General features: G+C 38.7%; 1 protein-coding gene across 1 annotated transcript; it reads left to right on the top strand.

Annotated features, from left to right (window-relative positions):
• The first annotated feature begins 780 nt into the window (after positions 1–780).
• LOC129560768 (protein LEG1 homolog) lies at positions 781–12,553 on the top strand. Its single transcript, XM_088840556.1, has 6 exons — positions 781–1,084; positions 2,870–2,956; positions 5,362–5,546; positions 7,436–7,536; positions 7,817–8,055; positions 12,438–12,553. The coding sequence occupies exons 1-6, from the start codon at positions 781–783 to the stop codon at positions 12,551–12,553; spliced, it is 1,032 nt and encodes a 343-aa protein (XP_088696682.1).
• Positions 12,554–16,119: the final 3,566 nt, after the last annotated feature.

Below are 16,119 nucleotides of genomic sequence, written 5' to 3'. Positions count from 1 at the left end.
AAGGATGAGTCTCAAAGAGTTAAACCTTCCTCCATGACTGGATGAATGTGGACTTGGGGACTGTACCCACATGTATCTCAGGCCAAGCCAAATACCTGGGAGCCACCTTTCAGGTTCTTCTTTCCATTCACCTGCCATGCACATCAGTAAAAATAATATTGTTTCTTACAGAGAAGACCGCAGAGAGTCTTGAGAAAATTTCTTCCATGACGCAAGCAGGTGTGGGCAGTAGTGCTACTGGAGGAGGGAGCCAAAACTCCTTCTGGCCCCTTCTCTCCTGTTCCTTTAAGAAACAGCATTTCCTGTTCCTTTACGAGAAACCCTAATCTCTGCATATGGGAATAGTATGGCAACAAACTGTTGTACTTAGGACATTGGGAGAAGGTAAGATTAGAAACTGTGTAAACATGGGGAAAGGGGAAGAATGCAAGGCAAGAGGGCTAACCCAACCCAGGGATTGAACCCACATCTCCTGGGGCTCTTGAACTTCCAATGGATTCTTTACCACTGAGCCACAGGGGAAGCCCATATTTGCATGTGTATTTATAAATTGTGCTATGTAATATTGCTGATTATTTATTTCATGCAAGTTTAACGCCCCCCCCAGAAGAGTTTAGTTTGTTCTGTATATCTGAGGAAGCAGCGTATTTTCCTTGGTAAGACTTTCCTACCATCTCAAGGAAAAGAACAGAGATGATATGCTCTGATGAGCAAATACCATGACTTCTTCCTGCACTTTCCAATAAAAGCCCTGTCATAATCTCAACCCCCAGCTGTAGCATGATGTCTCTCCTTGCTCCTTGGGCCTGTGTGCTAGTTGGTTGCATTTTTGTTTCTTCAGCAGAAGTTTTCAGTCTCTCAGATCGGTATCCCCCACTGTGGAATGAGAGTCCTGGTCAGTTCAGTGACTACAGTGTGGAGAATGGAAAGTACATTATTGATCCCTGGGTATTCCCTAAGAGAATGGGCATGTATAAAATCCTCCTGAACAAGACAGCCAGTTATTTTGAAAAATTCGCACCAGATAACAAACAAAATCTTTTATGGGGATTACCTTTGCAGCATGGCTGGCAATATACAACAGGTAAGAATGATTTGTTTTTACTCATATGATTTTCCAACCACGTGGTAATTGGGAAATGGAGCTCTGTATAAACCAATTTTTGAAAAGCGATTTCTTTCTTTTTCCTCTTTTCCCCTCATAACCATTAGTTTTCTACTTCTTCTCCTCCATAAATCTTTCTGGGTTGCCTGTTTTGATTTGAGACTGCAGTGGGGCATATAGTATAGGTGCCAAACCCAAAAAGACTTCATTTCCAACATGTTGGACATTCTACTTGAGCTCCTACTAGGTGCCAGATTCAATTCTAAGCACTGTGATGAACAAAACAGTCAAGAAGATGTACATTCAAAACAGAAGATGATGTCAAATTACTTTGAATTTCTTGAAGTTCTAACTATGATTACCTATACATGGAGATGGAGAGAGTCAAGAAAGGGAGCTTGTTCATGAGGATGTTTCTCTGCAAAAGATCAGTTCCTTTCAAAAATAAAGTACATTTGAGTGTTTAATAGGCAGATATGTTTGGGCCAAATAGTCATAAATTATAAGATGTTTGGCTGTCAGAAAGTCTTATGAAAGAGAGTGGTGTTTCTTTCACTCCATACAATAACACTACCAATAAGGAAATTTGTTCTGTTATGATGAAAAATATATATATAGGGAGAAGATTATAGCTTATCTGAGATCTAAGGAGGACTCACATGCAGGAGCTACTGAAGTTGGCTGTTCACCCACCTTTGTCAGGTGATGTCTTGAGACTCAAACCAGCTCTTTATCAGGCTTTTCCCAGAGTCAAAAAAATGGAGATCTAGGAGAAATCATTAGCACTATGGGAGGCATGCCAGTCTCAGGGGCCTAGGGGCCAGCAGTCGATGGAGGCTGAATGGGCTACTAGATTAATGTTTTTCTTATTCTTTCATTACATTTACATATTATGATCAAGCCTGACTAAACTTACCTAATAATGGGCTTATGTCTCCAGCATTTTCTAAAAGCAGCTGTGGGGTAGGAGTATTTCAGACAGTTTCCTTGCCATCCAAGACCTTACAACACAATTAAAATAGAAAAGATATCAGAAATGAAACAATGAACAATAAATAACAACTCTTGGTTAAAAGTTAAAGTGCAAAACAAAGGGACACAGTGGAGTCAGATGGAGTAATCAGAAAAAAATGGATCTGAACTGAAATTTGAAATGTGAACAGAATTTCATTGGGGAAAAAAGAAATGAAATCTACTAGGAAATAAAAATATGAACAAAAACAGTGGTTCTCAAGAGTGATTGCACATTGAAGACAACTACCTAATTTTCAAAAATATCAATGCCTAGGTCCACCAGCAGAAATTCGACTCTTATTTCAATAGTATGGAAAATTAAGGTAAAGAACAATAGCATGGCACAAGTGTATGTGATTGGGTGCAGTGTGTGTGTGTGTGTGCCTTTGTAGTCTGAGGAACAATCAGGAAAATTCACACTTCTAAGATTCATGCAGGTGAATAGCATTAGCAAGTTCTTTAATGATCATTGTTTAATAACAATCAGGTTAGAAAAAAGAATAAATACAAAAGCAAATAATATTTGAAACAGATAATTCTAAGGTGGAATATTGTTGTGATGTTAGATGAAGGAAAAGAAATTGGTCCTGAGATGGGAAATGAAGGTAAAGAGTGATAGGAAGAGAAACACAAATCATGAGAAGATAAATGTTTGTGCTTCTTTGCAAACAAAATGCATTAGGCAAGGGATGATTATAACAAGTTTCAAAATGTGCATAGTAAATAATCTGTGCATCCTCTCTCTTCTAGGCAGATTGGTTGATCCCACCCGAACGACAGACTGTGGCTATGAATCTGGAGATCATTTGTGCATCTCGGTAGACAGTTGGTGGGCTGGTATGTTCATTTAATAGCGAAACAGGTTAATAACCTTCCCCCAAAGAAAATATTCAAGTTAAAATCTTAGGGACAGAGACAAAACAAAAACAGCACTATTGATCCGTAAAAATGAATCCACTTCATCATGTATCTCGTGGCCTTTATGTCACATTCTAGGATTTAACGACCACAATTTCCGCCTCCAGTGGACCATGTTTTATCAGAACTCTTCACTATGACCCATCTTTCTTGGGTAGCCCTGCCTGACATGGCTCATAGCTTCACTGAATTATGAAAGCCCCTTCACCATGGCAAGGCTGAAACAAGGAACTGCAAAGGACAATGGCTTTTTGAATGGCCAGCACTGGTGTTAGATGGGAGGTCCCGCTAATCAGAGAAGTCTCCAGGACCAGGAAGGATGAAAAAGGAGAGAACAAGAAAATGATACATTTCTCTTTTTTCATTTTGCTCAGACCAAATGTATTTAACTAGGAAACTTGTAAAAATGTCAGAGATTAATGTATCACAAATCATTCTATCAATTAGTAATGTAAGGCTTCTGTCAGATATTTAATAGTCAAATAATCAGAAGGTATTTTCTAATTCTTTAATTTTATCTTGTGTGTTAGTGGTGAAATTAATTTACACACAATTTCTTTGAGATATTTCCCACTAATTAGAAACAAGGTCACAGTTAATTTCACTTTCTTAGAGTGACACGCATCATATACATACATCTTTACTTATTTCTCTTGTATGATACTAATTGAGTCTTTTCAAAGACTCAGAAATTGTCATGGCCACAGATCTAGAATTTAGGCTTCTTTTTTCTCACATGGACTCCAATAGTTTGGAATATTAGCCTGCGACCCTGGGGCGGAGGACTGCATTCAAAATGCATGTCTATGATGAAAAGTGTTCTGCATCACCGGTGGTAATCAGTACAACAAGTTTTATAGTCAACTATATCAGTATGTCTAAATTTGCTGGTATAGGTTCTATTTAGAGAGCAATTTGAAAATCTTCAGTTCAGTTCAGTTCAGTCGCTCAGTTGTGTCCGACTCTCCGCGACCCCATGAATCACAGCACGCCAGGCCTCCCTGTCCATTACCAACTCCCGGAGTTCACTCAAACTCATGTCCACAGAGTCGGTGATGCCATCCAGCCATCTCATTCTCTGTTGTCCCCTTCTCCTCCCACCCCCAACCTTTCCCAGCATCAGACTATTTTCCAGTGAGTCAACTCGTCGCATGAGGTGGCCAAAGTATTGGAGTTTCAGCTTTAGCATCAGTCCTTCCAATGAACACCCAGGATTGATCTCCTTTAGAATGGACTGGTTGGATCTCCTTGCAGTCCAAGGGACTCTCAAGAGTCTTCTCCAACACCACAGTTCAAAAGCATCAATTCTTCGGCGATCAGCTTTCTTCACACTCCAACTCTCACATGCATACATGACCACGGGAAAAACCATAGCCTTGACTAGACGGACCTTTGTTGGCAAAGTAATGTCTCTGCTTTTTAATATACTATCAAGGTTGGTCATAACTTTCCTTCCAAGGAGTAAGCGTCTTTTAATTTCATGGCTGCAATCGGCATCTGCAGTGATTTTGGAACCTCAAAAAACAAAGTCTGACACTGTTTCCACTGTTTTTCCATCTATTTCCCATGAAGTGATGGGACCATCCAAAGATTTGTTGCCAACACTTAGCCAACATTTTTGCTTCAGAGACTTAATGTGAGACAAGCACTTCACAATGTCATGGTTGTACATTAAACATAAAATACAAAATATTAACACTATAAGCATATTAAGATAATTTAGAAAAAAGTCACATTTCATGGTAAAACCTCAGAAGTGTATCATTCTATGCACAAGTAGATATCTTTCTTCCATTTTTACATAATGCTTTGAAAAAATGAATGATACCAAATTCATTAAAATTACTTTTTGTGTTTTAAAATGTTGTAGACAGCTGTTTGCTTCCCTGATGGCTCAGTGGGTAAACAGTGTGCCTGCAGTGCAAGAGACAACAGGAGACACAGGTTTGATCCCTGGGTTGGCAAGATCCTCTGGAGAAGGAAATGGCAACCCACTCCAGGATTCTTGCCTGGGAAATCCCATGGACAGAGGAGACTGGCGGGCTACAGTCCAAAAGGTCACAGCGAGTCAGACACCACTGAGCAGCAGCAGCAGCAGCGCTCAAGTATTTTAGCCCATATTAATTTCTAATTGTAGGGTTATGAACAGAATTGCGATAGAGTTATGTATGTGATCCTTGGGGAGATTTTCAATCTTTTGTGGTGACTTTTTTCATATGTTTCTGGATCTGTGACTTTTTGCTTAATGGCTTACAGATTACTTAAAAATATCCTCTATCATACTTGTTTGCGCTTGTGGTAATGATGGGTATCTTCTTTTACAGATATGAATTACTTTCTGTGTGCACTGCCCTTCCTTGCTGCGGTGGATTCTGGCCTAATGGGGATACCATCAGATCAAGTGCTGCTTTTGCCACCACCCAAGGACCAGACAAAGTTCTGTCTTAGCGTTTCTAGTTGTCAGTCCTCCTTTCCTTCGACGATGAGGAAGTGGAATACCTTTTACAAGGTGCCTTTTTCAAGTTTTATTATTTAGTCTCTCAGGAGGTGGTAAGAGAATTTCTTTTTTTACTGGAATATAATTGCTTTATAATGTTCTGTTAGTTTCTGCTGTACAACATTGTGAATCAGCTATATGCACACACACACACACACACACATATATGCACACATACATATATACATACATGGGCTTCCCTGGTGGCTCAAAGAGTGAAGAATCTACCTGCAGTGCAGGAGACACAGGAGACATGGGTTCAATCCCTGGGTTGGGAAGATCCCCTGGAGGAGGAAATGGCAACCCTCTCCAGTATTATTGCCTGGGGAATTCAATGGACAGAGGAGCCTCTATCACAGCCTGGCGGGCTGCAGTCCATGGCGTCACAAAGAGCAGGACACGACTGAGCACTCATGCACACGCACGTGCTGTGCATACATCCTCTTCCTCTGCAGCCTCCCCTACCCCATTCCACTCTTCCAGTTCATTACAGAGCTCTGAGCTGAGCTCCTCGCGCTATGCGGCGGTTCCCACTATGCATTTTTACAGCTGATAGTGAATAATGTCAGTGCTGTTCTCTCAACCTGTCCCCCTTTCTCCATCCTCTGCTGTGTTCACAAGTCCATGCTATACACCCGCACCTCTATTCCTGCCTTGTAAATAGGTTCATCAGTACCATTTTTCTAGATTCCACATATATGTGTAATGTTTTGTTTAGGTTTTTGTGTGTATTATGTGGTATAAAAATATAAGTTTTTATGAAAGTTATATTTATATCATTACTTTACGGGCTTCCCTTGTGGCTCACAGTAAAGAATCTGCCTGCGATGCAAGAGACACGGGTTCTGTCCCTGGGTCAGGAAGATCCCCGGAGAAGAGAATGGCTACCCACTCCAGTATTCTTGCCTGAAGAATTCCATGGACAGAGGAGCCTGGCAGGCTACAGTCTATGGCGTTGCAAAGAGTTGGACACAACTGGGCAACTACCATTTTCACTTTCTTTCATTTTCATTCCATGACATCAAGGCATTACATGTCATTTACATTCTCTGACCCAATACAGCATTAACAGCAATACAGCATTAATAGCAAATCTATCCACTCATCTCACTCTAAACAAGCGATACATAAATGTGAGAACACACACTGAATGAAAAGATTATTCTGGTAAACTGAACCTTCAGATCAAGTGAGCAATAACACTTGGGACAAATATGATTATGGGGTTGGTTTTAGAATAGTTAGTTAACTTCTTTCAAATGATTTGATAAGTGGTCACAAATAGGTATAACTAAACATGGACATGACTGAAGTGACTTAGCAGCAGCAGCAGCAGCAAACTGTTATGTGGCACTCAAAACCACATATTCAATGACCAAACTAAAATACATTGGTTAAGCACAGTCATGGACCAAAATCAATGCAAAAAGACATATTTACTAGTTCTATAGACTATTGGTTCATTTTTAAAGATTTGATTAAGTTATATATTCTTGTAATTTCCACCTTTTCTTAAACTTTTGTGGTAATTTCAACTATGGCAGCAGAAAAACAGCTGATAAAAAATAAAGTTCTCTTGGGGTTTGACAGAAAACAACAAAATTCTGTAAGGCCTTCAATAAAAAAGTAAAAATGATACTGACTTTGGGGGAAAAAGTGCAGTTAATCTCTTATAGATACATGCAATATTACTCCTAATCTGTTCCTAATCTACTCCTAATCATTATTATAGTCTTTACAGATTGTTTGTCACTCATGGCTTGTGCAAATTAATCCATAGAAACAAAATTCTCCTGTGATGCAGACTATTGCTAGATTGGAAATATGGACAAAGTGAAATTATAGAGAGAAGAATTGTTCTAGTTGCACAAACATGAATACATTTCTTCCCTCTACTGTAGCATTTGCAGTCACCTTCTAGTAGCTTTGAGGACTTACTGAAGTACATGTGGGAGGCACATGTCTCAGCCTTGAAAGATGGTTACAAAATTTTTGAAGACAGGTAAGCATGGATCCCAAGTTACCTCTATTTAATATGGCAAATAATTTTTGGTCTTATTTATACCTTTTTATTTCCTAATATCAGTCTTCTTATTAAATATTATATTTAATCTTTGGGGATTAGTTACCTATATCATCCAAGGCAGGCACTCAAGCCATCACATTCTAAAACTAAAAATTACATTCTTAGTTTGTTGACAGAAGGTGATCTTTTTAAGAAAATGACAAGGGTGCCGTTCTGAGTGACAAATGATAAGTACATGTTTCCATTTGTCTTTTAGGTTAGAATATTATTCTAAACCAGAAGCGGGTTTTGGGAAAGATTGGTGCGTGTCTTTGAACTATCTAGCTGCAGCCGGCTTTCCCACGATCTTTAGTACAGTATCTGAGTTCCAGAAGGCCCTGCCACCACGAGTGCTTGTGGATGGGGACACAGCTCCCTTCATCAGCGACTTTACTGACCTTCAGAACATAGTCCTGCTTGGTCTAAATCTTTTTCATGAAGTGGATAGCAAAACAGGTAAAGGCTTATAAACAATACCTTTAATCAATATCGCGTTGAATAGAGAAAGGAAAAAATAATGATGATCAGAGATACATGTTGTCATAACACATACTCTTAAAGAAACCAGAGCCATTCTGGTCCGAGGACTACAATAGTCATTAACTGAGGGTTGGGCTGATCATACATGTAGTTACTGTTTAAACTTTCTGCTTAGGAAGGGGAGACAATCATGCATGTAAAGCAAGGGTAAGGCAGCATGGAGCAGGCAAGCAATGCTCAGACAGAAAGAGAGCATCCATCTTACAGGCCCTGACCATACAGGTCCTTTTTGACCCATGAAGCTACCAGACTATCTCGTGTACTTTTTTCATCTACCAGATAAATTCTTTCTGTTCTTGCTGTTACAGTATTTTTTTAAAGCCTTAATATCACTCTTAAATTTAGAAAAAAAGAAAAACCTACCATGAGAAAACTAGCAAACTGACATGAGTTCCCTCCACCAGCCTTACTAGTCATGGCAGAAGACCTCTGCTTCAGCCCCTGAATTGCAGAGTTTCTTAGCAGAGTGAAAAAAAGAAATCTGTAATTGCAAGTTTGGATTACTACATCATCCCTGACATTTCCAGACATGCATTTATGCAGTGTACCAAACTTAAAACATAATTAAGATATTAGTATTTTTTAAAAATAAAAATAAATTAAAGCTTTTTTTTCTTTCTTTTTTTCTTTTTTTGAGCAGACCATTTTAAAAGTCTTTATTGAATGTGTTATAATATTGTTTCTATTTTATGTTTTGGGTTTTTGGCCACGAGGCATGTGGGATCCTACCTCCCTGACTGGGGATCAAAGGCATACTCCCTTCATTGGAAGGCAAAGTCTTAACCACTGGACTGCCACACAAGTCCCCAAATATTAGTATTTTTAAAACAACAACAAAAAAATGAATCTGAACGATTTAAAGGATATAAAAGCAAAGTAAACATTAAATTATGTTTCTGAAATCTCATTTGCATTAGGTAGAAAAACAAACCCAAACATTTTAGGGGCTTCTGCAACTGAAGTCTTTTCTTGCTTCCTCCAATAATGGTTCCAGGGTAATGTTCTCAGTCAGTGGCAGCTTTCCTTCACACAATGCTGACTGAAGATGCTTTCATCTCTAGTTCTTCTAACCCCCAACCTCTACATGATTCACATCTCACCAACAGAAAGATACTGTGTTGGAGAAAGTCTTGACACTTCCTTCACTTCATCTCATACTCTACTGGTATGACCTAGTCACATTATCCCATATTTGGATGCAAGAGGGGGCTAAGGAATTAAATTGTTGCCTAAGAACAGTTTTGTGAGACAAATCTGCTCCATGAAAGGAGATGCATATGTTTTAGGATCTGCCTAGCCATCTCTGTCAAATTATCACATAGCATAATTTTATTCCAGGCCTGGATCATATAAACTGTCTCTTCCCTACTAAGATTAAAGGACAAAGAACTGAGTCAAGAATTGAAGGTCCTTGAAAGCTGGGAAGGCCTATACTGCAATATTTTGACCAGATTTGATTTTGCCAAAATTTAACTTTGGATATAATATGTGGTTTTGAGTTGCTTTCACCAGAAAAAAATTGGAGATTAAATATGGAAAACTAATGATTAAAAAAACAAACCTTGACGGCATAATTGTTTCGATATCACATAACAAGATATTTACTATTATTTATCCACTGTTGTCATGGCTAATCACTCTTCACATTGCCGCTGACAGTCAAAATTCAATAAAAGCACCAAAGGCCATGGGATCTCCAAATAAGCAGAGAATAGGGAAAACAGGTATGTTAAAAGCAAAGCATTCATAAAATACAAATAGTGATATTCAAAAATGAGCATTTAAATTAATTAAATAGAGACACATATTTCCATTCACAAAAATCCTCTCAAAATATCATTTAAGTAACTTTTAGTCTCCAGAGACACTTTATGATGCTCTTCACAAGGAATCTGAGTTAAATTCACTGAATAAATAAGTAAAAGCAGACTTTTCAGAATTTCAATTAGCTCTTTAACATTTCACTGATGAAGAATGTCATCAATTCTAAGAATTGTCATATAGTTTAAAAATTTTTTTAATTATGTAAAATTCTCAACCACCTGTCCATCTGCAATGGCATCAGCTTTTAACCCATGCCTATACATATTTTCCCCTTCTTGGATCACAGCCTTGCCATGGTGAAGGGGCTTGCATAATTCAGTGAAGCTATGAGCCATGTCAGGCAGGGCTACCCAAGAAAGATGGGTCATAGTGAAGAGTTCTGATAAAACATGGTCCACTGGAGGCGGAAATGGCAACTCACTCAAATATTGTTGCCACGAGAGCTCTATGAACAGCATGAAAAAGCAAAAACATATGACACTGGAAGATGAGTCCCCCAGGTAGGAAGATGTCCAATATGCTACTGGGGAAGAGCAGAGGGCAATTATTAGTAGCTCCAGAAAGTATGAAGTGGTTGGGTCAAAGCAGAGATGATACTCATTTGTGGATGTGTCTGGTGGTGAAAGTAAAGTACGATACTGTAAAGAACAATATTGCATAGGAACCTGGAATGTTAGGTCCATGAATTAAGGTAAATTGTATGTGGTCAAAGGAGATGGCAAGATTGGACATTGATGTCTTAGGAATCAGTGAACTAAACTGGATGTGAATGGGTGAATTTAATTCAGATGACCATTATATATACTACTGTGGGTAAGAATCCTTTAGAAGAAATGGAATAGCCCTCATGGTCAACCATAGAGGTCAACCATACTGCTAGAAATGCAGTACTCAGGTCCAACCTCAAAAATGACAGTGCTTTCAGTTCATTCCCTAAGCAAATCAATCACCATCACAGTAATCTAAATCTATGCCCCAATCACTGATTCCCAAGAAGCTGAAGTTTACTGATTTTATGAAGACCTACCTTCTAGGACTAAAACAAAAACAAACAAAAAATAGGATGTCCTTTTCATCACTGGAGATTGGAAATGCAAAAGTACAAAGTCAAGAGATAACTGGAGTATCTGTTATACTGGAGTAACAGGCAAGTTTGGCCTTGGAGTACAAAATGAAGCAGAATGAAGGTTAACAGAGTTTTGTCAAGAGAAAATGCTGATCATAGCAAACACCTTTTTCCAAAAAACCAAGAGATCACTTTACTCAAGGACATCACCAGATGATCAATACCAAAATCGGATTGATTATGTTCTTTGCAGTCAAAGATGGAGAAGCTCTATACAGTCAGCAAAAATAAGACCTGGAGCTGACTGTGGCTCAGATCATGAGCTCCTTATTGCAAAATTCAGCATTAAATTGGAGAAAATAGGGAAAACCACTAGGCCATTCAGGTATGACCTAAATCACATCCCTTAAGATTATACAGTGGAGGTGACAAATAGATTCAAGGGATTAGATCCGGTAGACAAAGTTCCTGAAGAACTATGGACTGAGCTTTGTAACCGTGTATAGGAGGCAGTCACCAAAATCATCCCAAAGAAAAAGTAATGCAAGAAGGCAAAGTGGTTGTCTGAGGTGACTGAAGAGATAGCTGAGGGAAGAAGAGAAGTGAAAGACAAGGAAAAACGGAAAGATATACTCAACTGAATGCTTGGTCCACCACCCAATTTTAAAAAATCAGTCCTTGATGCAAATTTATAGAATTTGAAATATACTTAAAACAGTGCAAATAATTGAATAAATAAAACCCATGCTGCTAGTACAAATGAAATTATACTCACTGCTCTACACATACTTTTTACTGGAAAATCTACGTGGAGCTTTTGCAATATCAGGACAGATCGATCTAACCCATTCAGTTTAAATTATATGTAGTGTTAATGAATACATCATAACTATGGACATTATTTTTTTATAAGCTTGTGGAAATACTATAACAGTGGCACTTTATGTATGCATTTCTTGCCATAATTTGTTATTTTACCAAAAAATATGTATAAAGGAAATGTATTCAAGTTGATAGGTCATATATTGCTAAATGGTGTTCAAAATTTTTTCAGGAGTTTACATTTTTGTTATAAATGAATTGAGTTTCCTTTTGTCTCCAGACTACTATCATATAGCCATTTCTAAAATTTGTGTATAATGTAGAAAGTGCTACTTCACTCTTATATGAATTTACAACTTTTTGAATATGTGTTCTTTTTCCAGTTTTCTGCTTAATTGGTTATGTTTCTTATTAATTTTTTTATGAAAATCTAATTAATTTCAAATTTAAAGATTTATGTGTATAACTATCATGTAATGTACACATATATTTGTATCCAAAATACATAGAATTTTATTTAAAATAAACATTTTAGCAAATGAGTATACATTTTAATTTACTTGTAATTATTTTATATCTTTTCCAGGTTCACTATCTTTAACTATATGGAGAATTTTAATGAAGACACAGGCTGCAAAGACGCTACTTCTACAGTTTTTTGACTTAGTTCTTGCAATCTTTAATCCAACATTTCTGGGATGATTAATGAATCAAAATGAACAATTCTAACTTGCTGAGCAATAGTAATATCAAAATTTAACACTTCACAATCATACAGTTTTCTTGTTTCTGGTGTCTTTGACTTATGCTCATGTGTTAGGGCTTTGTCCATGCATTCCCATTTTCAAGTTCAAATTAATGCTATGATTATTTTGCTCAATTAATAATTCTTGATTTTTGAATTTATTAATACTTAAAATGTTCAAGATCTAAAGAAGATTGTATTAAGCTATCATAAACCACCGATAAATAAATAAACAGACAATGAACTTGGATGATTCTTCTGTTGTTATCCTATGTAACCCAATATCATGAAATTTAGACCAATATGTCTTGCTGATTTATAACTGAAGTCCAGAACATTTTAAACTGAAATACTGACAAAGTTTAAAACTCATAAAACAGAACTGACAAATAGAATATAGAATTAATTTGTTAGGGTTTTGTGTGTGTGTTTTCACTAATGACAAGTTTACAGCAGTTAGGCAATTTTCCCTTCCTTTGGTCTACACTTGATAATAAATCCTTAAGGATCAAAGTTGTCAAGATTGCTCTCTGAGGAGACAGACAACACTGGCTAGGTGGGGGTGACTTTTAGAGCATGAAGCTTTCATCCAAAGTTTTCCAGGACTTCCCTATTCCCAGTGGATAGGATTCCACTTGCCAAGACATGGGACACGGGTTTGATCCCTAGTCCAGGAAGATTTCCCATGCTGTGGAGCAACTGAGTCCGTGCACCACGGCTACTGAGCACATTCTCTAGAGTCCCTGTGCTGCAACTACTGAAGCCCACATGCCCGAGAGCCAGCAAGCTGCAACTCCTGAAGCTGTGTACCTAGAGCCTGTGCTCTGCAACAAGAGAAACCACCACAATGAGACGCCCATGCATTGTGACTGGAGAAAGCCCACTGGCAGCAACGAAGACCCAGGACAGCCAAAAACAAATACATGAATTAAGTAAGTAAATAAATAAAACTGTGTGTGTCTGTCAACACAAAAATCTTTAAAAAAGTAAATAAAGAAAATCATGAATATGTCATTTAAAAACAAATGTTTTCCAATGATAGAGTGAAGAAACAATGTAGGTTGGTTTGGGGGGGCTCCAAGGAGCTCGGGTTCTTTATGTCTCAGTGCGGAAGAATTTGGCGAGAGGCAAAGTTGTAGATAAGAAGTGGTTTATTAGAATAGGAAACTTGGGAGGCCTGCGAGCATGTGGGCAATGGGTTGCTGCTCCCCAAGAACTTAATGGGCTACAGTTTTATAATCAAACAAAAGTGGGGAGGAGGAGAAGACCACCTTCTTCTTGAGTAAACACCAGCAGTTCCTTCTCCACGCCTGATGGGGGAGTTTTCTTGTCCCTCTGTGGTCAAGCCAGTACTGTCATGGTGCAGTGGAAATGAGCAAAAGGTGGCTATGAGGCAGAAGATAGATGGGCCCCAGGCTGAGGAGTTTCTCTCTTGTGTACAGAAACTGCATAATGGCAGAAACTCCATAAAAGTAGGATGATGGAGGAGGCTGGGTCTTGCACAGATAAAAGATAAAAGACCTCATATTCCTCATTCTTGAAGTCAAGGAGACCTTCCCGACATACACATGAGCAGAAAGTTTCCTTGGAGGTCAAAAAGGAAAAGGGTGTTATCTCATAGTAAGTGATGTCAACCTACCCATAGGTCTCTTCACTAGAATCCATTTTGGCTAAGAGATGAGCATGCACCCATTAAAGGATCCTCATATAAACCAAATACAGACAGAACCAGATAAGCGAGGTGATTCATCAAAGGAAACCTGGAAGAAATGCCCCATGAAAGTGATTCACTACTCTCTGAGTCTGAGTACTGTACTCTTTTTTCCTCCTAATAAATACTCTCTTTAAGAAAATTAGAGATACCAAGGAAAAATTTCATGCAAAGATGGGCTCAATAAAGAACAGAAATGGTGTGGACCTAACAGAAGCAGAAGATATTAGGAAGAGGTGGCAAGAACACTGAAGAACTATACAAAAAAGGTCTTCACGACGCAGATAATCACAAAGGTGTGATCACTCACCTAGAGCCAGACATCCTGGAATGTGAAGCCAAGTGGGCCTGAGGAAGCATCACTACTAACAAAGCTAGTGGAGGTGATGGAATTCCAGTTGAGCTGTTTCAAATCCTAAAAGATGATGCTATGAAAGTGCTGCACTCAATATGCCAGCAAATTTGGAAAGCGCAGCAGTGGCCACAGGACTGGAAAAAGGTCAGTTTTCATTCCAATCCAAAGAAAGGCAATGCCAAAGAATGCTCAAACTAGCGCACAATTGCACTCATCTCACACCCTAGTAAAGTCATGCTCAAAATTCTCCAAGCCAGGCTTCAACAATACATGAACTATGAAATTCCAGATGTTCAAGCTGGATTTAGAAAAGGCAGAGGAACCAGAGATCAAATTGCCAACATCCGTTGGCTCATCAAAAAAGCAAGAGAGTTCCAGAAAAACATCTATTTCTGCTTTATTGACTATGTCAAAGCCTGTGTGGATCACAACAAACTGTGGGAAATTCTGAAAAAGATGGGAATACCAGACCACTGACCTGCCTCTTGAGGTATCTGAATGTAGGTCAGGAAGCAACAGTCAGAACTGGACATGGAACAACAGATTGGTTCCAAATGGGAAAAGGAGTGTGTCAAGGCTGTACATTGTCACCCTACTTATTTAACTTATATGATGAGTAAATCATGAGGAATGCCGGGCTGGAAGAAGCACAAGCTGGAATCAAGATTGCCAGGAGAAATATCAATAACCTCAGATATGCAGATGATACCACCGTTATGGCAGAAAGTGAAGAACTAAAGAGCCTCTTGAAAAAAGTGAAAGAGGAGAGTGGAAAAAGTTGGCTTAAAGCTCAACATTCAGAAAACTAAGATCATGGCATCCGGTCCCATCACTTCAAATAGATGGGGAAATAGTGGAAATATTGGCAGCCTTTATTTTAGGGGCTCCAAAATCACTGCAGATGGTGACTGTAGCCATGAAATTAAAAGACGCTTGCTCCTTGAAAGGAAAGTTATGACCAACCTAGACAGCATATTAAAAAGCAGAGACATTACTTTGCCAACAAAGGTTCATCTAGTCAAGACTATGGTTTTTCCAGTAGTCATGTATGGGTGTGAGAATTGGATTACAAAGAAAGCTGAGCGCCGAAGAATTGGTGCTTTTGAACTATAGTGTTGGAGAAGACTTTTGAGAGTCCCTTGTACTGCAAGAAGATCCAACCAGTCCATCCTAAAGGAGATCAGTCCTGAGTGTTCTTTGGAAAGATTGATGCTGAAGCTGAAACTCCAATACTTTGGCCACCTGATGTGAAGAACTGACTCATTGGAAAAGACCCTGATGCTGGGAAAGATTGAAGGAGGGAGGAGAAGGGGACAACAGAGGATGAGATGGTTGGATGGCATCACTGACTCAATGGACATGAGTTTGGGTAGGCTCCGGGACTTGGTGATGGACAGGGAGGCCAGGCGTGCTGCAGTCTATGGGGTCACAAAGAGTGGGACACGACTGAGTGACCG

This window comes from Moschus berezovskii, chromosome 10 (genome assembly GCF_049115385.1).
Source record: "Moschus berezovskii isolate FMDL1 chromosome 10, NW_MosBer_1.0, whole genome shotgun sequence".
NCBI classification, from domain to species: domain Eukaryota; kingdom Metazoa; phylum Chordata; class Mammalia; order Artiodactyla; family Moschidae; genus Moschus; species Moschus berezovskii.
Note: the sequence above shows the minus strand (reverse complement) of the source record. Positions and strands in the feature narration are given on the sequence as shown.